At 45.3% G+C, this 22,687-nt stretch overlaps 1 protein-coding gene across 6 annotated transcripts in view; it reads right to left on the bottom strand.

Moving 5' to 3' along the window:
• The window catches only part of Ttll11 (tubulin tyrosine ligase like 11), a 231,506-nt gene that overhangs the window by 183,864 nt on the left and 24,955 nt on the right, over positions 1-22,687 (bottom strand). For 4 of the 6 annotated variants that reach the window (XR_005091290.1, XM_028886112.2, XM_037204479.1 and 1 more), the window contains exons 2-3: positions 12,923-13,019; positions 5,983-6,116 (exon numbers count right to left, since the gene is read on the bottom strand). The exons of 1 other annotated variant lie outside the window; for it this stretch is intronic. Coding sequence is in view for 4 of the 5 variants with exons in the window: in XM_028886112.2 (XP_028741945.2) it covers positions 5,983-6,116; positions 12,923-13,019 (231 nt within the window). In the remaining variant the exon portion in view is untranslated. Of the gene's footprint in view, positions 1-5,982; positions 6,117-12,697; positions 12,875-12,922; positions 13,020-22,687 lie in introns of those variants that run through there. One more of the 6 variants, XM_037204482.1, reaches the window with a different exon arrangement.

Raw genomic sequence — 22,687 nt, 5'->3', positions numbered from 1 at the left:
AAAAAAAAAAAAACTTCGCTGAGAAATACAAACTCTTTTACCATAATAAGTGCTGTTTTGATAACAAAACTCTACTTTTCTCAAATACCCAGATGGAAGACCATATGCAAAACAAAACAAAAAAAAATAGCCCAAAAAAACTCCAAGGAATTTTTTGATTGGCCATCTGCTGAAATTGGAAAGCAAGTCTGCTTTTTCCTGCAGCCCTCACAAAAATCTCCACTGAGGAGCCTGCTTGCTTCTGCCTGGCGCCACCTGCTGCTTGCGTTTGGGTAAGGACTTTGCTCATGGGCAGCAGGGGACTGGGCCTCCCCCTTGCATGGACGAACTCACTACTAATCCACACAAGAAATCACAAAGCTCCAGATTTCTTCATTGTTTTCCAGTGACTCACACCTCCTCTACCACACACACACACACACACACACACACACACGCACGCACGCACGCACGCACGCACGCACACACACCAACCCCCACCCCTACACATCAGTACACACAGAGACAGGGACAGAGGCACTCACTGCAGAGGAACCTGTGTCCCATGTCTGATAAAGCTTTGTGCTTGGCTTTGCCTGAGAAAGCACATGTCATGGTTCAGCACAGGGATGACTTACCTATTTGAAGAAAAGCCAACACCCCCCCGCCATGAGGATGTTCCTTATAATGTTATTTGTTGAACAACAACAAATATATGAACTACCTAACACAAGTTATGATCTCTTCACGTAATGGGATGTGATCTAGCACTGACCTGAAAAGATGCTGGAAGTGCTGAGTGGGGGTAAAGGCAAGCTGATGGACAACGTGCCGGCGACAACGCTTTCACATCAAAACCACAAATGATGTCCACCAGGACGTCTGCTTGCATCCCTTCTGTTCAACACCGTGCAGGGTCAAAGACGCGGTAAGAAGAACGTTAAGGAAAACCTCGGTTAAAAGAGGCATGACTCATGTCCATGGGTCAGGAGATTTCGTGTCGTTAAGCAGTCAGTTCTTCTATTCAAATGATACAAGGATTGAACAAATCCCAGTGGGATTTTGGGCAGATTGATGGAAACTGACAACAGTCTCAAATGGGAGGGGACTCTAATGCAAACAGGCTCTCCATGCTGTCTAAAAAGACTATCTCCTGGCAAGACAGGAAGTGACTACAAAGATTAAAATAACCACTCTGCAATAAAAAAACACAGCAGACAATGTAACAACTAATTTAACCAACACCACCAGGAGTACAACACTGGTATTATCCACCTCTTGGTCTGCTGAATTGAGGAGGTCACAGCATCTCTTTTGTGTTATTTTTGGTTTAAAAAAATGTGTAATCTAAATTGGACTGTGAGAGAAATCAGATAAAATCAAATTGAAGATCCTTCTGAAACAACAAAAACTGGCAATACTGCTCGGAAAATCAAGGTCATGAACACCAAAGACTGACAGCTTGGAGGAGGCTAGCAGGGGTCAGAGGCTAGACCCCATACCAGAGGAGGTATTAGCATTTTTCTTAACAGTACATCAGTGTTCATTCCCAGTTTCAGCAACTGTACAATGTACACTGGAGGCTACAGGGAGGGAGTAGGAGAACTAACTCTGGACTAACTCTATAAAATCTTGGGAGTCTAAAATCATTTCAAAATACTTTAGAAACTGAGAGCAAAATACACTTCAGATAAGACCTGAGGGAATTTGCCACCGACAGACATGCACTGAAAAAAAGAAAAAAAAGAAAAAAGGCTAATGGAAATCCTGCAGGTCAGACAAAGCAGAGGGATCCAGACCTAAAGAACGAGTTCAGAGTGCTGGCGCAGCATGATGTGTGTTAAGAATCAAAGCTAAATATACGTAGTTTCCGTTTCTCTAAGATAAGCAACTTTTCATCAGGCGTGGAGGGACATACCTGTCATTTCAGCAGTAAAAGGGGTTTTGTGAGTTTGAGGCCAGCCCAGACTTTATGAGACAAACAAAACAACACAGGTAACTTTTTGAAGCATAAAATTAATGGTCTGCTATAGAATTAGCAGTAAAGTATATTGCAAAACATGTAGGCTGAGGACAGAGACAGGCCTGTGCTGTTTTAAGCTGTTTGAATTTTCTTAGGAATATGGTAACAATTAATGGTAAATATGATAAGCTCAAGATGTTCTGCAAACCCTCAACTATAGGACTAGGCTAAAAATTAAAAATATTTTTAATGGATATATCTAATAAACCTAAAGAAGAGATAAAGCAAATTTTTAATTCAACTAATCTAAAGATAAATAGAAGATAATTAGCAAAAGTCCAGACCCAAATTCCAAAACAATATAACACACTAAGTGTAAATGTTTTACATACAATAATTAAAAGGCACAGACTGTCAAGCAGGCTAAAATACAATAACCTATATACATGCTCTCAACAAAAAGCACCCATTTAAATGTGGATAGTTTGAAAGTAAGAGAAGAAAAAAGTCTATCATGGAAATACTAAGCCAGTAAAAACTGGAAGGTACTCATCAGTGTCACAGAAAGTAGACTTCAGGGCAAATTAATCATCTTATAAAGAAGTCTAATCATTAAACTAAACATTTTGAAACACATGCAGAGACAGAATTTAAGAAGCACTGGCAGAATTTAAAGAATAACACAATCTTAGTTACAACCATAATTGGAAATTTCAGTAATGGTCAGTAAATCAGTAAAAGAAGACAGAACCCTACAAAGAACTAACTAAACCTGACATTTATAGAATGCCACATTGGTCGTACCAGAATACAAATCAAGTGTACATGAAATGCTCACCAAGACAGATAACATGTGGGCCACAAGAAGAAAATGTTTCATACATTTTAAAAGACCCAGGGAGCAGCAGGAGAAGGTCCTGGTACCAAGCCTGGCAGCTTGGGTTCAATTCCTAGAACCTACATGGCAAGAAGAGAGAGCCATTCCCAAAGAGCATTGTCCACTGCCCTCCACACACACCGTGGCATGTGAGTGTCCACTGCAACACTGACACAAACAAACAAGGGTGTAATAAAAATGTTAATCATGTCTTATAAAAATTAAAGAGCTTGAGATAATTAAAGCCTATAATTTCCAGCATTAACAAAATAAAAGGTCAGACAAAAGCGGAATTTTGAAATCGATAACAGAAAGTATTTAGAGAATCTCAAAATAATTGTAAAACTAAACAATACATTTATAAATAGCTCACGAACAAAAGAATTCTCAAAGAAAAGCAGAGAAGACTGTAAGGGATAATAAAAATGCAAAATATAAAACTATCTGAGCGATATTCAAAGCAGAGCTCCCAGGGAAATTTATTGTATTAAGGTTTCAGCTGGGAGGAAACTGTACAATAGAGACCCTGCCTCAGAGCCTGGTGGGAGAGAGAACCGCCTCTGCTCTTCACATGTGAGCCACTGCCACAGGCCTGGTAGAAATAAGGATACTCTAAAGAGATATTCAGAATACTCCATATGACCAGCTGTTGAAACAATAGACCCCCAAAGACAGAGGAATTTCCCCAGGACTCTCATTCTGGGGGAAGGAAAAGAACCAGCCAGGAGGGAGCTTGTCACTCAGAAAGAGATGTCACACAGCTCTAACAACTTGTCAGACCACCACGCAGCCTGAGAGCACAGCCCCAGCAGACTATGATGGCTCAGTGGTGGGCAGGACCATGCTTTGAAAGGGCTGCTGACTTATGGGTATCCTAGGCCCTCCACTTAAACATCGTCGATCTCTCTTCAGGACCTTTGAGGAATTTGCTGGGTCTCTCTGCCTCTCCCCAATGGGGACACATGGAATAAATGTCTTTCAGGGTTTTTTTTCTGCATTAAATTTTTGATTTGTCTCTTTTAATTGGTGTATTGAAGGGAGGTGGCCGAATCTGACTGGGGCCAGGTTGTTTAATAACACCATGGTGCATGCATGTCTACTACACTTATACTCACACACATAATAATAATATTTTCAATGTTATTAATATATTAATTAACTATAATTATAATTAATATATTAATAATAATATATTACCAGGCATGGTGGCGCACACCTTTAATCCCAGCACCTAGGAGGCAGAGACAGGTGGATCTCTATGAGCTCAAGGCCATTCTGGTCTAAGAGTGAGTTCAGGACAGCCTGGGCTACATAGTGACACCCTGTCTCAGAAGGAGGAGGAGGAGGATAAAATAAAAGAACAACAACAAGAACAAACTCTTAAATTTAAAAAAGTACATGAAAAGGAAACGTAACTAAGTCTGAACATAGCACCCCTTGCTTATAATTCTAGCAAGATCCTATCTCAGAAAAAAAGGTACTAAAAAGAACTACAATTATACCCATCAGAACGTCTAAAGGGTCTCCCAATGAAGAACTGCTACTTCAGAATTGCTGGTGAGAAAGTTGGAAATCACAGAGGCCACATGATCTTAAGGTTCCCAAGAACAGATGCACCTACAAACCTACAGCTTAGCAGTCAGGCGCCTTCCTCTCGTCCCCGACCTGGAAATAAATCCAAATGCCCATCAAATGCAGGACGCATAAACAAATAGTGGTATATTCGTATAATGGAGCACCTGTCAGCAATAAACATACAGATGACGAAGCCACACCACAAGCAAAGATGGCTCTCTGCGCACTATTGATTTATTTGCTTTTCTATCTGCAGCAAGAGGGAGGGCTGAGGACAGAGAGAGCTGACCACGAGGACGCTCACAGGGCTTTGGGGACGGAGAGTGGGTGTGCTCATTTCACGAGATCTGAAATGCCCCGGATCTAGTGCTGACTCTGCCCATTTACTCCTTAGAAGAGTTGAAGAGACCAGAGGGAAGGGCGAGCAGGGCCAGGAGAGAAAGTGGAAGCGCTGATAGCTGTTTTAAAAGTTAACTTTATTGAAGCAAAATTTACACATAATAAATACACCTGACTCAATAAATACACAGATCCACGGGCCTACCATCCATCCATCTATCTATTCTAGCCCCCATGCTTCTCTTTAAAGATGAACAAGCTGGGGTTTGTTTTGGTTTTCCTCCCTCCCTCCCTCCCTCTCTCCCTTCCTCCTTTCCTTCTTTCTTTCCTTTATTTATTTCTTTTTTCCCCCAAGACAGAGTTTCTCTGTGTAGCTCTGGCTGTCCTGGAACTCGCTCTGTAGACCAGTCTGGCCTTGAACTCAGAGATCTGCCTGCCTCTGCCTCCCAAGTGCTGAGATCAAAAAGTGTGCACCACCACTGGCCGGCAAGCAGGCTATTTTTATGTTTGGTAAATCTTAATCTTATTTCAAATTCTAGATTTTTATATTAGACCCCAAAACAACATTGAGGTACTCATAATGTCCAGACTACAGTAAAACCACTAAGGTAGCAGACTTGTCCCAGAGAGACCAAGGTTTATGGCAGTTAACCCTGTAGTCCATAGTTATGGCATGCTCTGCAGAACTTATCAAAGGGTCTGGAATGGTCTGAAATTAATCTTGTCAAAAACAAAATCTAAACTAAACATTGGTTCTGAGTCGCACTTTGCCACCACTGCTATTTCAAACCGGCAGCCAAGTCTCTGGAGTATCTTATGCTCGAACACACTGCTTTCGAGGTGGAAGGGATGGACCACTGGAAATGGATGCTTCGGGTTGTTAAGCCTGCTCGCTGGTCTTTAAGCAGCCCTACTGTGCTGTTGGCTGGGGAGCCCACCCCCAGGACCCCCCCCCCTCCATGGCTCATTCCACTTGTGGGCTCCACACCTGCTCCACCTTCCTGGCTTGCTGGTTCCCTGACTCCGTGATCCAGCTCTAGCGCCTGTCACCTCAGTTTACCTACCTGTTGCCCTGCCTGTTCCACACTGCAAGCTGCCTCAATGGCTGCCAATACTCACAGTGTACAAGCAAATCGCTCAACCTCCTGGTGCCCCCTTGGCCCAGCTCCCAGCACACAGGACCAGCAACACAGCTGCAGTCACAAGCATACTTATCATTCAAGTGCCACAGGCCTGGCGTACTATCTACCTGAGCGACAAAGAGCTGGAACTCCTCAGGCAGAATCCACGAGCGAGGGTAGAAGTTGTACTCCTCTGGAAACAGGTTCTGCATGATTCTCAGCGCTCTGCTCAGAGTGATTTTACGCACCATCTCCGTCATGCCTGGGGAGAGGAGAAACCATGAGGCTTGACCAGGGCAGGCCACCAGGGACTTCTAAAACCTCCCACCCATCATGGTCACTTTCTAGGGCAGCAGAGACTCGAGAATTAGGAGGCTCTACTAAAGTAAGGAGAATCGGTCGATTTATTCCCTTCCCTGTTGAAGTGAGTTCTGCCTCCTTTTGAGTCTTGAGTCTGAGACAGTCCTTTGTCATCCTTGTGGGTGATGAAGTTCTCTCACTTAAAACTGAGCCCCTCTTTATTACATGGCCAGTGCATGCTATTTCAGGGACCCTATCTGTCCTGTTCCAGAGAAGATTGTCTACTGGGCTCTGGTGACATTATGAGAAAATTAATTAAGCTGCTTTGTTTTAATCTTTCATGACTACTAAAAGTATAAAATAGAAAAACACATGCCTTTCAGCATAAAATCCATCTCCTTGAATCAAGGTCAGGAAGAGGGGAAAGCATCCATAGCATAATTTATGCTATTAATTAAATTATGAGGGGTGCGGTGCTCAGCACCATGGGAGTGAGTACCGGCTTGCACACCTCCTGACTTGCATTCATTTATTTGCCCAGAGGGAAATGTCCGCTTAAAAATATGTGGACATTTTGGTCTTTATATGTGTTTGTGTACGTGTGTGTGCCTGTGTGCATGTGTTCATGAGGGTAGGTGGGTATATACGGTTGTACATCTGGAGGGCAACCTTGGTATCATTCCTCAGGAGCTGTCCATCACTTTTCTTCACTGTGTGTGTGTGTGTGTGTGTGTGTGTGTGTGTGTACATGTGTGTGTAGGCCTTTAGCTGTTTGAGTCTACCTCCATCGCTCTCCACTTTATTCATTGAGGCAAAGTCTCTCACTGAACCCAGAGCGCAACAGTAGTTAGTCTGGCCAGCCAGCTTGCTCTGGGGCTCCTGTCTTCCAAGCACTGACATTGCACACAGGCCACCATGCCCACTCGGCTCCAGTCTTAATGTTTACACAAGAGCTTTACTTGCTAAGACATCTCCCCGGTCCTGCTTTGGTTTTAGAGACAGGGTCTCTCACTGGTCTGGAGCCCCACAATTAGGCTAGCCTATGTGGCCAGCGAGGCCCAGGGATCTGCCTGTACTGATGCATGGCACTGGGACTACAAGTACCCACTCCCACCTCTGGTCCTTTGACATAGATCTTGGTGATCAAACTCAGGTCCTCATGCTTGTGTGGCACACTTTATTGTCATGGAGGTCACTGGCATCCTTTGCATGCAGCTCATGTAGATGTGGGGGGTGGTGTCTTCTCACACTGCAGCCCTGCTCAGGGTTATCTGGGGTTCTAGCACAGCCAAGCCCATGCTCCCCAGTAAATATGTGAAGGGAAGTGATGGCCAGTGTTAAGTCTCAACCCTGGGACAAATGGCTGAGGTGCCTGTTTAACATATCAAAGAGGACCTGGCCCCAGACTCTCCCAGCATCCCTATCTGTTACAGGGTATGGCTGGCATACTCCGCCCTCTGTCCTGAACTCTCCAGCCCCAGGGCCTGGGCTGCCCTTCCCCCAGAGGCTCTTCCCTATACAATCTAGACATTTGGGTTGCTCACCCTACTGTACCTTTGTCCTCATGGCTGCTGCACATGGTTCCCCTCTCTCCCCCTCTCCCACATGGCCCAGCTCAGTCTGGTCGTGTCCACTCTGGACTCTCCCAGATGTCCCTGCCTCGACTTATGCTCTCCCTTTATCTACAGTAAACCTTCTCCTCCACCATACCCAGGAGCAGTCATGCAAAACCCCACAGGCTCCATGCCCCCTCCATGAAGACTCCACCCCCGCCCAAAGGCCCTGTAGTCTCCATGCCCCTCAGGCTCCAGGCCCCAGAGGCTCTGTGATTTGCCTCTCTCCACTTGAGAGCCTCCCTGGGCTCCAGAACCCATTGTGACTTGCAGTGGCTGCCCATCTCTTTCCCTCTGTTCAAAAGTTTGGCTACATTCTATAGCTGAGGGCTTACGTGGTTTTCTGACCTCCACGTTGGTAACTTGTCTTTTGTTCCTGGTGACTCAGTGGCTCCCTGAGCCACACACAGAGCTGAAAGCAGCTTTGGCCTCATTCTCTCTCATGTATCACCTCTCTGCTACATTGTTTCCATTCCTCCTGGCCTACTCAAAGGGCTAGGGTCTTGCTGTCTATGACAATAGCCCGCGTCTGAGCTCCTGCCATCTGTCACCATACTCTTGAGGCTGACTGCATCCCTGGGTCATTCACTGAGGTCTACTCTTAGACATCAACTAAGGCAGCAAGAGCCCCTGGACTTAAGTCACAGCTACTGATACCAAGTGCTTGCCTCTGGCTACTACTCTGAGCCCCGAGTTCTTCTATTGGAGTCACAGGGCCTGATGGGTCTTACCCCATTGGAGTTAACAAAGAGCCTAAGATTGGTCCCTGGCCTCGCCCACGTCACTGGTTCAGGAAGAGTGAGTGAGTCATAGTAAGTGCTGTGATGGAGAAAGGACATGCAACCTGGGGAAGGCAGGCTGGAGGAAAGGGGTGTGCCTCTCCCCCACACCACACAGGGAGCTGGGCTGGTGCACACAGCTCCAGCATGCCACCCATTCAGCTGAAGTACCATTTATAACCACAATTTCTGTCATTAAATAGAGAGCCCACATTACAACCGCCAAACAACACATTTCCCTGCCCAGCTTCTCCTCCATCTTCGCCATTATGGCTCACATTCTGTGCCAACAGTGCCTCAGATTCTTACCTGCATCCACTTCCTCTCTCAGCTGACCTTCCTAAAGTGCAAGCTGGTTACGGCACACTTTGGCTTCCAAGGCTCTTCGGCTCCTAGTGACTTCCAGCTACAGCAGTGCTGCCCTTGGGTGGGTCCCTGCTGTCACTTCCTCATGGCCCCACTGGACAGACCCACTGGCTGTCTACATCCCCTGCCCTTGGCTGAATGGGTGGCATGCTGGAGCTGTCTGTACCCTGTGTGGTGTGGGGGAGAGGCACATCCCTTTCCTCCAGGATCTCACTCAGGTTGCATGTCCTTTCTCCAGCACAGCACTTACTATGACTCACTCACTCTTCCTGAACCAGTGATGCTGACTGGTCACCTCACACACTCCCCTCTGAAGCTCCCTTTCCCACCTACAGAGAAGCCCCTGACTGCCGTGTGCTACCTCACATCTCAGATCTGGGAACGCAGTAGAAAACTGATGACTGCAAGCTAAGAAATGACAATTTTGGACTTGATTAAAGCAAAGACAGAGCCAGGTGTGGTGACACACCTCTGGAATCCCAGCACTCATGTAGCAGAGGCAGGAGAATCACAGCCAGTTTGAGGCCAGCCAGACTGACATCGTGAGTTCCAGGCCATCCAGAGACCTTGTCTCAAAACCAAAACCAAAATAAAGACAATAACAACAAAGCCACCAAAACAAAGACCTATCTAAATCAGGGTATTTTAATGAAAAATCTTAAGACATCAGTTATGATAAAATGAATCTTTGGACAAAGAAAATTACCCATAGAAAAGCAAGTAATGCTGGGCAGTGGTGGTGCACACCTTTAATCCCAGCACTCGGGAGGCAGAGACAGGCAGATCTCTGTGAGTTCGAGGCCAGCCTGGACTAAAGAGTGAGTTCCAGGAAAGGCACAAAGTTACACAGAGAAACTTGGTCTCAAAAAACAAATAAAAAAAAAAGAAGAAGAAGAAAAGCAAGTAGCATCTAATACAGTGACACAGACAAGATAAATTCCATTATGAGTGTCTTAGAGTTCTCAGTTCATGCTGTATTTCTAGCACATCCTCTCCTGGAGTATCCACCAGAACTCACTCCAGGGGATACACCAAGCATGGGAAATACACATTGAAGAATAATGGGATATGTGTGAGGCAGGAGAAAGCCCCAGACACCACAGTAATCAAAAGATGGTCAGTGCCGGCTGGAGTTACCCGCTGCCTTGGCGGGTATTTCTGTCCAAGGCGGAGGGTGTGGCAGCGCTGTCCCCTCCAGGATGTTCCCACATAGTCAACTGTGTCATCACAGTTAATTAACTGCTGTTTCCAAAGTGGAGAATTACGAGTTCCAGTCACTGGCATGTTGCATACAGGACGGAGCACGCTTGCCTCTTTGGAATGAATGTTCTTGTATTAAGCTAGTCCTTCAGGAGTACTTTTTCCTCTTTAGCTACTCTCTTGCTCTCAGCCATCGGGGGAGACAGGAGCAGAAAGAAATGGAGAGGCAGCCTCACTGATGAACTGTGAGTCGAGTCATAAGAACTTGGTGCCTATGCGGTGCTGTTTGTGTGCAAACTATTTTCTCCCACGACCTCAAGAAGTCCTTTTTCTTTTTTCTTTTCTTTTAAAGAAGTAGCCTTTTTTGTGAGCAGCAAGACAGAAAACAATTGTAGCAAGCTCATTAAAGCGGTGTGCAAAGACCCTGGCTGCAGGGCTCTCTCTCGCTCTCTAACAAAACCCTTTCTCCTCTCAGAATAAATTTGACATTGGGATAACTTCCAGCTCTGTTCCCCTCAAAACCAATAAAGGTGGGATATCTGCTGTGTTAGCAAAGAACAGGGCATACGGCTAACATGGACTCAGATTGGTCAGCTGCAAGACCACCAGGCAGGAAGCTGAAGTCCCAGGCTTTCCTGAGTAACGATCCTTGTGACTGGGCATAAGCCTTGCAGGGGTCCTCAGATGGATGAAAAATGCTGGCACCTGTGGGCATCCCAAGACAGTTGTGGACCTTGTCTCCTTGTGTCTTATCTTTTACTGAGGGCCAGAAACAAGTCCCTAGAACTTTTGCAAATATTCTACTAAAGATAAATGCTCCATACTTACTGGAGCCATGTTGTGCTTCCTATCCTGTGCCCTTCCAAGTGAACCAAGTATTTACTGCCCATGGTAGCAACCTTGTGTGTCTGAGTGATTAAAAGCCCTGTTGAATGTGACAAAACTAGCCAGTGTGTAGATACGTATATATGGATGTTGTTTTTTTCTGAGAGTTGGTGTTTTTGTTGTTTGTTTTGGTCTTGAGACAGGGTATCACTCATGTTACCCAGGCTTGCTTCAAATGAATGACAATCCTCCTGTCTCAGCCTCCCAAGTGCTGGGATTACAAATGTGAGCCACCATATCTGCTAGCTGAGAGCCTTTTCTTGAAGGTACAGGATAGGACACCAAATAAAAGGGCAAATTGTTCTCCCTTCAATACAAGTTCAAAAGATAAGACATGAACAGAAGGTGCTCTGCTATGGTAACTGCACTGTGAGGCTGCAATATAAAAATGATGGTCATGGTTAAAGTCTGAGAAGATTGGGGCTGGAGAGACAACTCAGGGGTGAAGAAAACTTTCTGCTTTTCCAGAACTGAACCCAGGTTCAGTCCTCAGCACCCACATGGTGGCTCCCAACTATTTGTAACTCCAGTTTCAGGGAATTTGATGCCCTCTTCTGGCCTTCACAGGTACTGCACACACATCATACATATATATACATACATACATACATGCAGGTAAAAGGCTCATGTACATAGAAATAAATCAAACTTTGAGAGAAAATATAATCTTAAATGAGGGATGGGCCAGGTAGTGGTGGCACACACCTTTAATCCCAGCACTTGGGAGGCAGAGGCAGGTGATTCTCGGTGAGTTTGAGGCCAGCCTGGTCTACAGAGTCAGTTCCAGGACAGGCTCCAAAGCTACATAGAGAAACTCTGTCTCAAGAAAACAAAAAACAAAACAAAACAAAAAACACAAAAAAATGAGGGATGGAACTTCAGTGATTTCTCCTTTAAAATTGTTTATTACTGTATTATAATAGAATATAATATTACAATACAATGCATTAACAAAATTAATGTGAGGCTTGTATCTGGAAGCTCAACTAAATGCTTCCTCTTCCCTAAGGAGTCCCGCTACCCTTTGCCTCTGCCAAACAAGACCTTCAGGATAGTGACTGTAGAGGAGATAGAGGTAGGGGCAGAAAGACAGAAAAGACGCGGACATGGAGGCTGAGCCCCGTCCTCATCGCAGGGCAAGTCTCGAGGCTGCCCACAGCCTATGGCACTTAGACATTAGAGTGGAGAGCAGAGCAGCTCACTAATGGTGCCTTCAACTACGGCACTTGAAGAGAAAGCAGAGGGGGCTTCATCTCTGTGACCTGTTCCCAGAGCCCTGGCTCTCTGCTCGGGAGAGGCTCTATTTCTTTCTTTAGACACTGTAGTTCCATCAATGGACTCCCTGCGCCATATCTCTAACTCAACAAGTTCAAAACATTTTGTGTATGTTTACATATGTGTGTGGTATGCATGTGTGTGCTGGCAAACATGCCTATGTATACACACATGTGTAGATGCCCACAGGTTAATATTGGTATCTATTTCCATCACTACCCATCTCAATTCAATAGGGCAGTTTCTGCCACTGAGCCTGGAGCTCCCCCATTCAGCTAGTCTGGCTAGTAGCTTGCCCTAAGGATCCTTCCTAAGGATCCCTAGGAAGCTGGGGTTACAGGTGGACCACCATACTTGGAGTGCTGGGGATTCAAACTCCAGTGCTCAACTTTGCACAGCACACACTTTACCCACAGAAAGCACACCTTTACCAGTGAAGGCCAGTCTGCATCTTCAGACCCTCAGGAGTGTTAGTTTTCATGGTTCTCTGGGGACTTCTTCCCCATGGCAACAGCAGCGAGGCAGAGCATGGGCAGACATTCTCGATTAAGAGTCCTCACAATTGGTCTGAAAACATTGTCGTGTTCTTGTGGAAGACTATGTTCTGGACCTAAGGATACTTCTGAAGGCCCAACAATAACAGCAGATACCTGGGAATTTGTTCACTTGACCGGAGAGTATGTCATTGTCGTGAAATGAAACTCCGTGCCAGTAGATGTCACAAGGCAAGCGCCGGCCAAATGGGAACTAGAAAAAGAGGGGAAAATGTGATTCATGGTAAGAACAAGAGGTGTGGCACCCACACTCGGGGCTCAGGAGTTACAAATGCCTGGCATTAGGTAAACATCCCAAAGCTTAAACCTCAAGGCAAGCAAGCGAGGAAACGGGCCCACCCAGGCCGCATCGCACGGAGCAGGGCGGACACACTGCTGTGTGGCAAGCACTGTTCTGCTTGAACAAGCCTCCTGACTGCTTTATAAAGGATTGTTTCCATTTTACTGATTAAAAACTTGAGGCTAAAAGGAGTTGTTTAATATGCCACAGTTCATGCAGAGCTAGTGTGTGTGTATGGGGCGGGGGCAGGAGTTGTTCAGATTTAAACCTAGGACAAAACAACCCAAATCCTAAGTCCACGCTTCCCTTTCTCTGAAAACGGCACCCCTCAATCTGGCCCCACAAAACAGGCAGTCAGTCCCTCCCTCTCTCTCTCTCCCACTGCCTCACACACAACTCCTCACACAGGGCAGGACGCATCCTCAGCTGCTGAGACAGTCCCTGGGCCTTAGTGCAGATGCTTTGAATTTATCAATGAATGATCCAGACATGGTCATCTGACTCAAAATGAGCTAATGAGCGTCTGCCTTCCGCGAACTTGGATGTCAAAGATGCCAGGCAACCTCTGCTGGGCCCTGGCCCCACAGCAGTGCAAAGACAGACCTGAGCAGCTGGAGATCCCTGAGTGTGGGAGGAGGGACAGTCCATCTGCTGAGAGCAGGGCCAGTCATGGAGGAAAACAGTGAGACAGAATGACCCTGGCTCCTCAGGCCTGTTTTCCCCAGCCAGGCTGCCCCACCTGCCCTTGGGTCCTATAACATCTTCCCAGTGTTCTCATCTCCTCTTTGGTACAAGCTTTATGGTTTCAATTATTTTCAGCCAGAAAACCCCTGACCAAGACCAAACGGCCTGTTCCTCCTGCTACACCCCACCACCCTTAACGTCATTAGCAAGTTCTGCATCTATAGAAGTTCTTTAAAATGTGACTCAGATGACCTTGTTAACGGGAATGTGAAGACCGGCTCGCTTGTATTTAGCACTTGCTTGTTAAAAGTCCAAATAGAGAGAGATGGCCGTACATTAAATAAACCATTTGATTCCCCATTTTGAGACTACACTTGATCAGAATTTTTATCTACTGAGAGTTGAGGGCTACATCCTGATGGAATCACATGGCGTGATTAATGAAATGGTGGTAGGGATGCTTCCAGCCATCCTAAATTAAAACTGAGGCCAACAGACTCAAATCCTTTAAAAAGCTCTGCTACAGCAAGGCATTTGCTATTACATGTATGGGCATGAACAACTTGTATGTATAATTTACAGCTTTTTGTTCGTTTTCTTTGCTTCCAATGGGTTGGCAAGTTATTTATTCAGCAGCCATAAATATGGAACATATGCTGCATCCTTCCAGCTGTTAAGTCTAATACAGAAAAGGCAAAGACAGCATGAGGGGGCTCTAAAATGCAGACTGTCCAAGCAACTGGCCCCTAATTGGAGTGGCTTGCTGCCCATCATTAGTGACCAGCACTAGCTGCTGCTGATAACACTTCCCACCATGCCACTGACCTCTAACCCCTAAACTGGGCAATGGTGGCTCACACGCATATTTGAAGAACTTGAGATGGGAGGGCTGTCAAGAACTTAAAGCCAGCCTGGGCTACAGAGTAAGACTTGGTTTTATAAAAAACAAAAGTAAGCAAACAAACAAAAAAGAAAGTACAAAGAAAAGAGTAGAAAACAAATACTTTTAGCTCTTTAAGTTAAAAAGTATTTTTTTCCCCAATAACAGTTATGTTCCAGACTCTATATGGGTGCCAGGAATATAGCACAGCACAATTTTAAAGACACCTGTTCAGAGTTTGAACATATTCAGCAGTAAAAAGCTGAAGTCTTAGCCTCTAAGACTGAGAACAAGACAAGGGCATCTGATTTCACTGTGCTCAGCACAGGGTTAATGACATCAGATCAACAGGCAAAAGAAATTAAGGGCACTCTCACTAGAAATGGAGGGGGAAAATGGCCTCTGCATATAGATAACAGGATCCTGTACGTAGGAAGCCCTCATGATTGCATGAAAAGCTTACAGAAAAATCAAGAGAACTATGCTATAATGACAAAAGAATGAAATACTTAAGAGTTAACTTGAGAAGGGAGGAAACACCTTGTACAGTGAAAATTACAAAATGTTCTTCAAGGAAATTAATGATCTATAGTGGGATCTGATGCCCTCTTCTGTCATGCAGTCATATATGCAAGTTCATAAACATACATAAACAAATATTTAGCCGGGCAGTGGTGGCGCACGCCTTTAATCAGGCAGGCAGATCTTTGTGAGTTCAAGGCCAGCCTGGTCTACAGAGTGAGTTCCAGGAAAGGTGCAAGAGAAACCCTGTCTCAAAAAACTAAAAAACTTAAAAAAAAAAAAAAAAGGAAATTAATGAAAGTTCAAATAAAAGGAAAGAAATCCCATTTCATAGATTGGATAATAACATTATTTAAGATGTTAATACTATCCAGAATGAGCTATAGATCCATTGTCTCTAACAAAACAGCCATGATTCGGTTTTAGCAAGAAATAGGAAAGACAATCTTATAACTAATGGAATTAGTTGGAATTGGCCAAAACAATCTTGAAAAGGATAAACACAGTGGAAGACCTCACATTCCTGGTGTCAAAGCTGAAAACAAAGTTACATGGTTGTAAAACAAAATACAGCCACATAGATACCAGCTGAACTGGCCAACACTGGAAATACTAACAATGCCAAATGCTGGCAAGGCTTTGAGGAGAAAGAACACATTCTTCTCTGGAGGGAATGTGAAATAGCACAGCCACCTTCAGAAGACAGGTGGGCAGTTACTTAGGAGACAAAACACACTCTTACCACCTTATCTGGTGATAATACTTCTTGGTGTTTATTCAAGTGAGTTGAGACTATGTCCACACAAAATCCTGAACACAAGTGTTTATTGCCAGTGGCAGACTCTTCAATAGGTAAATGGATAGACTGTGGTACAGACAGGAGATGAGACATTGGTGATAAAGAGCCATCGGCTTTCAAGCCTTGACAAAGTATAGAGGAACCATTGTGCACACTGCTAAATGAAAGAAGCCAATCTGAAATGGCTACATAATGTATCATTCCCACCATAAGACATTCTAAAAAAGGCAAAACTGTGGCCAATCTGAAATGGCTACATAATGTAGTACTATAATGATGAGCATAGGTCACCATTCATTTCCCAAAGCCCATAGAATGTAAACACCAAGAGTGTCCATGAACACATGATCAAATGAACTTACAAAGACCACCACACACTCAAAACACACCATCACTGCCAGTCTGTGTTTACACTCTTTCTTTCTTTTTTTAATACTTAAGTTTTTTTAAATTTATGTGCATTGGTGTTTTGCCTGCATGTATGTCTGTGTGAGGGTGTCAGAAGCCTTGGAACTGGTTACATACGGTTGTGAGCTGCCATGTAAGTGCTGGGACTTGAACCTGGGTCCTCTGGAAGAGCAGTCAGTGCTTTTAACTGCTGAGCCATCTCTCCAGCTTCTACACCACGTTTCTTAATGACTTACTAATGTGTGCCCTGCACCTGTGTGTAGTGTCTCAGCCTCATGGTGGTCTTATGAGAAAAGCGGCACCATGAACCCTGTTTACAGACTGAGGAAACAACACTTTGGAAGGGTAAATCATTTCCTCTAGGACACAGGGCTAGTAAAGGCAGAGTTCAAATCCTGATCTCCTGGATTCCAAGACCCAAGCCATTTGTGGTAGCATGCACCTGTAATCTCAGAGCTCAGGAGGCAGAGGCAGGCAGGTCTCTATGAATTTAAGGCTGTCCTAGTGTACACAGCAAGTTTCAGGCAGCCTGGCATACACAGAAAGACCCTGTCTCAAAAATCAAAACAAAAGATTAACATGGTTGGTGAGATGGCTCAGTGGACAAGCTTTTGCCACACAAGCCTGGTGACTTGAATTCTACCTTTGGAACCTACAGGAGGGTGAAAGGTTGTCCTCTGACCTCCACATGTACTCCATGGCATGTGCACCCATGCACACCATTTAAAAAGACCTGACTCCGACACCAAAGCTCCTGAATGCTCACTGTTGCCTGGATGTGCATACTCATGGTCTGTGTGATCTTAGACTGGAAACTCCAGGACTGGGAGCTCAATATGAGGTCCTGGTGCTCACAGATAAGCACCCAGAGAACCAGGAATGTTAAACACATGGGGTTGTTCCTTCAAAGGTTACCAGATGGGTTAATTGTACTATCTGTGTGGCTGAGACCACATTAGATTCTCCCCCAGATCCTTAACATGAGCTAATTTTTCTGTCAATCTGTAGAACCTACCTTTGTGAAAGGTGTCACATGTAGCCAATCTACAGAACCCATCTTTATAGACAATGTCACATGTACTTTTATAAAGAGTTTTGATGCAGTCATGTGCACATGGAATTGATTTTATTATCACCAGGAAAGTTGTGCTGTGCTTAAGTATGCCTAAAATAGACTACCCAGGGCCAGACTCCCAAAGTTTAAACCAATACCGGCTACTTAGTGGTGTTGAACCAAACTACCTTCTTACCTTTCACAGACTGTTTATTCTGCAGGCCATGGTGATTTCAGAGACAACCCCCACCCCCCTCACTCCCACACACTCAGTAAACTTTTTCCCTTTTATAAGCAAAGAGCCTCTAGTATCTCATCATATTACTTAATATAGTAAGATAAAACTGACTAATCCACCACTACATGCCACATTTTGAACTATTATAATCATTAAAATCACGTATCAGTCCAATATGAAATATTGTAACAAACCTACCCTCATTGCTACACTACTACCTTCGGCACAAAGAAGTTCCTGTGTCAGGGGACACACCTGGATGGACTCAAAATCTTTCCCCCTCTTGTCAGAGGACTGAAAACACACTTTAAAAATATGCTAAAACAAGAGCTGGCACCATTAAATGTCCTTTGAGCATATTTATGCTTAAGGAGCTGATGCCAGGGTCTCTCTTTTAATGGCTCAAAAGGCATGTTCAAATGCCACCCCCCGAGATTAAAAAAATGAAATTTCATGGCTATTGCTGATAAAAGCCCAATTCACACTTCTGCACTTTGTAAATGGGGTTCTTCATAAAGATGCTGTGCAAACACAACTCCTTAAACAACTGGGGATAAAAGTAGGAAATATGCTTTGATATGGATGAGTACACAGACAAGAACCATCCAAACTAGTGCTTTAAAACAGATGGCCTGGGGCTGGAGAGATGACTCAGAGGTTAAGAGCACTGGCTGCTCTTCCCAAAGGACCTGGGTTCAATCCCCAGCAACCATATGGTGGCTCCCAACCACCTATAATGAGGTGCCCTCCTCTGGTGTGGAGGCATACATGCATGCAGAACACTGTATATATAATAAATACATCTTTAAAAAACAAACAAACACCAGATGGCCTGGGGCTGGAGAGATGGCTCAGTGGTTAAAAGCACTGGCTGCTTTTGTAGATGTAGGTTGATTCCCAGCACCGACATTGTGGCTCACAACTCCTTAACTTCAGTTCTAAGGGATCAAATGCCCTCTTCTGGCCTCCATAGGCACTGCACACACATGGTGAACACACATATAGGCAAATACACACATAAATTAAAAATAAATAAATCTTTAAAATTGAATGTATACTTATAGTGAATGCAACAATTACTATTTATGGCAGATCTCTTGCATATCTGCCCCCATTCTGAAAAATAAATATAATCCAGTGGTGGCAAACCCAGAACTGGAAGCCACATTGATCCAAAGGTTGTGCTCTTTAATTGTACTAAGCTAGGTGGCTTGACAGCTAACCTGAGTCAAAAATGAGCACCCAGCAGTACGGCTGACATTTCAAAGAAGATGTCATAAATGTGCTGAATATAGTTACAGCCCTGGCATCAACTTTTAGGTCTGATATAAATTATGTGAAACCCAATGAATGGTACCTAGTCGCCTTTGGCCTAATTAAAACTTGCCCTTCCGTGTGGTTGTTTGTGATGTAACATGCATGTTGTTCATGCTATTGACCCAAACCCAGCAAATTTTCAACTACTGATCATAAAGCCTTATGCTCAACTCTGGGGCAATATAAACTATTAATACCCCTTCTCGCCTGCTCTCTAGAAACAAGCCAAACTACAACCTGGGACAGAAAGCCGAAAGGATAAATCCATGGACCTTAAGAAGGGCATGGTCTGCTGTCTCTTCCTTGCTTCCTTCCCTGCTTTTCCCACCCACAGTTCTTTGCAGCTGTTGCCCCCCAGTGGCACGCCTAGTGTCTCGGCAATATGTGTCTCTTTATGACAGGGAGCACATGGTGAAGCAAATCTATTCATTTCTTAGCAAGGAAGCAAAAGAGACCAGGGAATCTCTCTACATCCTCTTCCAGGGCACACTCCAAATGACCTATACTCTCTGAGCCACACTTCCTAAAAGTTCCAACACTCTGCAATAAGGCTGGGAACCAAGCCTTTACCACATGGCCCTTGCAAGACATTTCACATCCAACCCACAGCACTACTGCATCCCAAGCACAGTTCTAGCGGCCAAATCTGAGCAGATCAAAACAAAGCCTGGAAGTGGAAGGCCAGCGCACCCAACTTCTCTGCCACTTCAATCTCATTTAATGGCACTGTAGTCCTCCCAGACAGCTGAGAGGCACCAGCCACCAGCTGAGGACCATGGCAAGACTCTAGACTTCCTTCCCCTTGTGAGAATGGGGCTGACGGGAAGACCTCCAGGTGGGTGGGAGATCACACTGCCCAGCTCTGGGGAACCTACACTTGCAGACAAGTCCCTTGCCTGGCATTTGAGAATCTGGCCTCAAACCTCAGCCCTGCCAACTGTGATGGGCCACAGTTTCATCATCTGAGAAAGATGAGTAGCACAATGTCCCTGGAGTGGGGCACTGCAGAGATGAAAACAACCACTCAGGGGAAAGACGCCCCTGAAGCAAGGGCCTGGCACACAGTAGGAGCTAAATTAGCCCAGTTAGAGACTGTGAAAAGCAAGGCTCCCTGGATGTTCTTCCACTAATGAGGTCCCCTGGTGAGAAAGGCAGAGAGGGAGCCTCCTCAGCCATGCCTGGTGACAGAGCAAGGAGTCCTCAGAGGAAACTCGAGAAGCAGAGCCACCTGATGCCAGGTATGCAAATGAGTCTTGCTGGCTTTGGTTAAGAAAACTTCAATCCCAGCACTCTGTGAGGCAGAGGCAGGTAGAACTCAGTGAGTTCGAGGCCAGCCTGGTCTACAGAGGGAGTTGCAGGATAGCCAGAGCTACACAGAGAAACCCTGTCTCAAAAAAACAAAACAAAACAAAACAAAACAAAAACAAAAAAAGAAAGAGAAAGAAGAGGGGACTCGAGATGAGTGTGGGGTGGATGTGAAGTGACACTAAGTTGGGGAGTTGGGCAGACATTGGGGAGTCCTGCATGCCTGGAGCTCAGGGCTCATGGGGACAAGGCTGGAGAGACCCACAGGGTCCCCATGTAGCCCACATCAATGCTGAATAACTCCCAGACAGGCCAAGGATTGAACTTGGCTCCTCAGGTACGGGAAATCTGGGGGAAAGGAGAAATCAGGCGAACAAGATGCGAACAAGAAATGGACTGGAGCAGGTTCCATGAGGAAGTCAACCAGGCTGGGAGAAGAGGAGGAAGCTGGCAAGGTTCCTGGGCCAACAGACAGGCATGTACGGGAAGAGAGGAAGATAAATCTAGGAGTTAGGGCACAGGACAGTCCCAGGTCGGCGCATAAGAACCCTTTGAGCTCCTTCCCATGTGTGCATGAACTGCCATCCCTGTACCACTTCCCCAGGATGCAGGCAGCTGAGGCTCCCCAGGAGAGGCTCTCACAGGCTAACTAGTGCTCAGAGGAGACTTCCAATTTAATAACGGTGCTGGCTCCAATGTGTTTCCCGAGAACACAATTACTCACCCTCTAATAGAGCCAATAAATACAGCACGAGGCTGGGTAATTAACAACCTTCTGCTGGAAAGTGGCAATTGCTGTGATCTACAGGCTTCCTGTTCCTGCCCACCCCGTCGTTGTTGCAGATACAGTCTGACACTCTGGGCGAGTGTGCCATCCATAGGTGCCATCCATAGCTCTCCAAGTCACCACCAACACAGTTGTTTTCATCTGCTTCTAGGAGTTACAGCTGGCAGAGCTATGCTGGAGTCTGTCCTCTACCTCCACGTCTAGTCCCAAGTCTTTCAATGAGGTCAATGTTGTTGCCAATAGTCTAAGTGTGGGGAGGAACCATGTCAGTCAGAGGAGAGATGACCTTTCACCTCTCCTAAGGTCAGCCTTCCTCTCTAGATACCCACTCTGCTATCGACTTTCCCACCCATGAAGAATCTTATTAGTGGTGATTATATTAGGCAGGAGAAAGAAAAAAAAATCCACAAACTTCCAAAGTGATTTAATTTTTAATTAAAATTCCAGTTTATTTAGCAAATAGCTCTGGAAAGATTAGATACCAGTTTAAGCACTATGTTCTTTCTCCACTTTCCAATTTATAAGGGTGACACAACAGCTAAAAGTCCCCAAGTCTGTCACATTGTAACTCTGCCTCAGAGAAGAGAGCCAACACCAGTGATAAACTACAAAGTAACTCCAGTACACTCCAAAACCATCAAGAGCCACCTCTCTGCTCCGGAGTTCCTCACAGCGGTAAATTGTCATTTCCCTGCTAGTTCCCATATTACAGAACTTGAAATGTGTTTATTATCTGAAATGGAGGCAAAGCTGAGGAGGCTTCCATTTCGGAAGCCTTTGTGAAAGTCATACCGCATGCCTCTTAGCCAGAACCTCATGCTGACTCTCAGCAGTAGGTCCCAGGAGAAAGCTGCTCTGCAGACTGGGGTGGGCTGGGGAGAGAGTGCTATCCACAAAGCACTTGTCTTGCAGGCATGAGGAGCTGAGTTCTGTCCCGAACTGATGTGTTTTTTGTTTGTTTTGTTTTGTTTTTGTTTTTTAAAAAGTCAGGGCTGATGAGATAACTCATCAGGTAAAAGCACTTGCTATTGAGGACTGGAGTCCAAGTCCTGGTACCCAAGGGAAAAGAAAAGAACTGACTCCCAAAAGTGTCTGCGCGCGCACACACACACACACACACACACACAGAGAGAGAGAGAGAGAGAGAGAGAGAGAGAGAGAGAGAGAGAGAGAGAGAAGAAGAGAGAAAGAGAGAGAGAAAAAAAAAAAAGAGAGAGAGAGAAAGAGAGAGAGAGAGAGAGAGAGAGAGAGAGAGAGAGAGAGAGAGAGAGAGAGAGAGAGAGAGAGAGAGAAGAGAAAAAAGAGAGAGAGAGAGAGAGAGAGAGAGAAAGAGAGAGAGAGAGAGAGAGAGAGAGAGAGAGAGAGAGAGAGAGAGAAGAGAGAGAGAGAGAGAGAGAGAAAAGAGAGAGAGAGAGAGAGAGAGAGAGAGAGAGAGAGAGAGAGAGAGAAGGGAAAGCCATCATGGTGGGGCTCCTTTGTCATCCCAGCACAACAGTGAGGCAGAGAGACCTGGGTCCCTCAGGTTCGGTCCACTGGCCAGCCGGCCTAGCCCATTAGGCAAATTTCAGGCCAGTTTTGAAAAGAACA

The sequence above is a fragment of the Peromyscus leucopus genome, chromosome 4 (genome assembly GCF_004664715.2).
Source record: "Peromyscus leucopus breed LL Stock chromosome 4, UCI_PerLeu_2.1, whole genome shotgun sequence".
Lineage (NCBI taxonomy): Eukaryota > Metazoa > Chordata > Mammalia > Rodentia > Cricetidae > Peromyscus > Peromyscus leucopus.
Note: the sequence above shows the minus strand (reverse complement) of the source record. Positions and strands in the feature narration are given on the sequence as shown.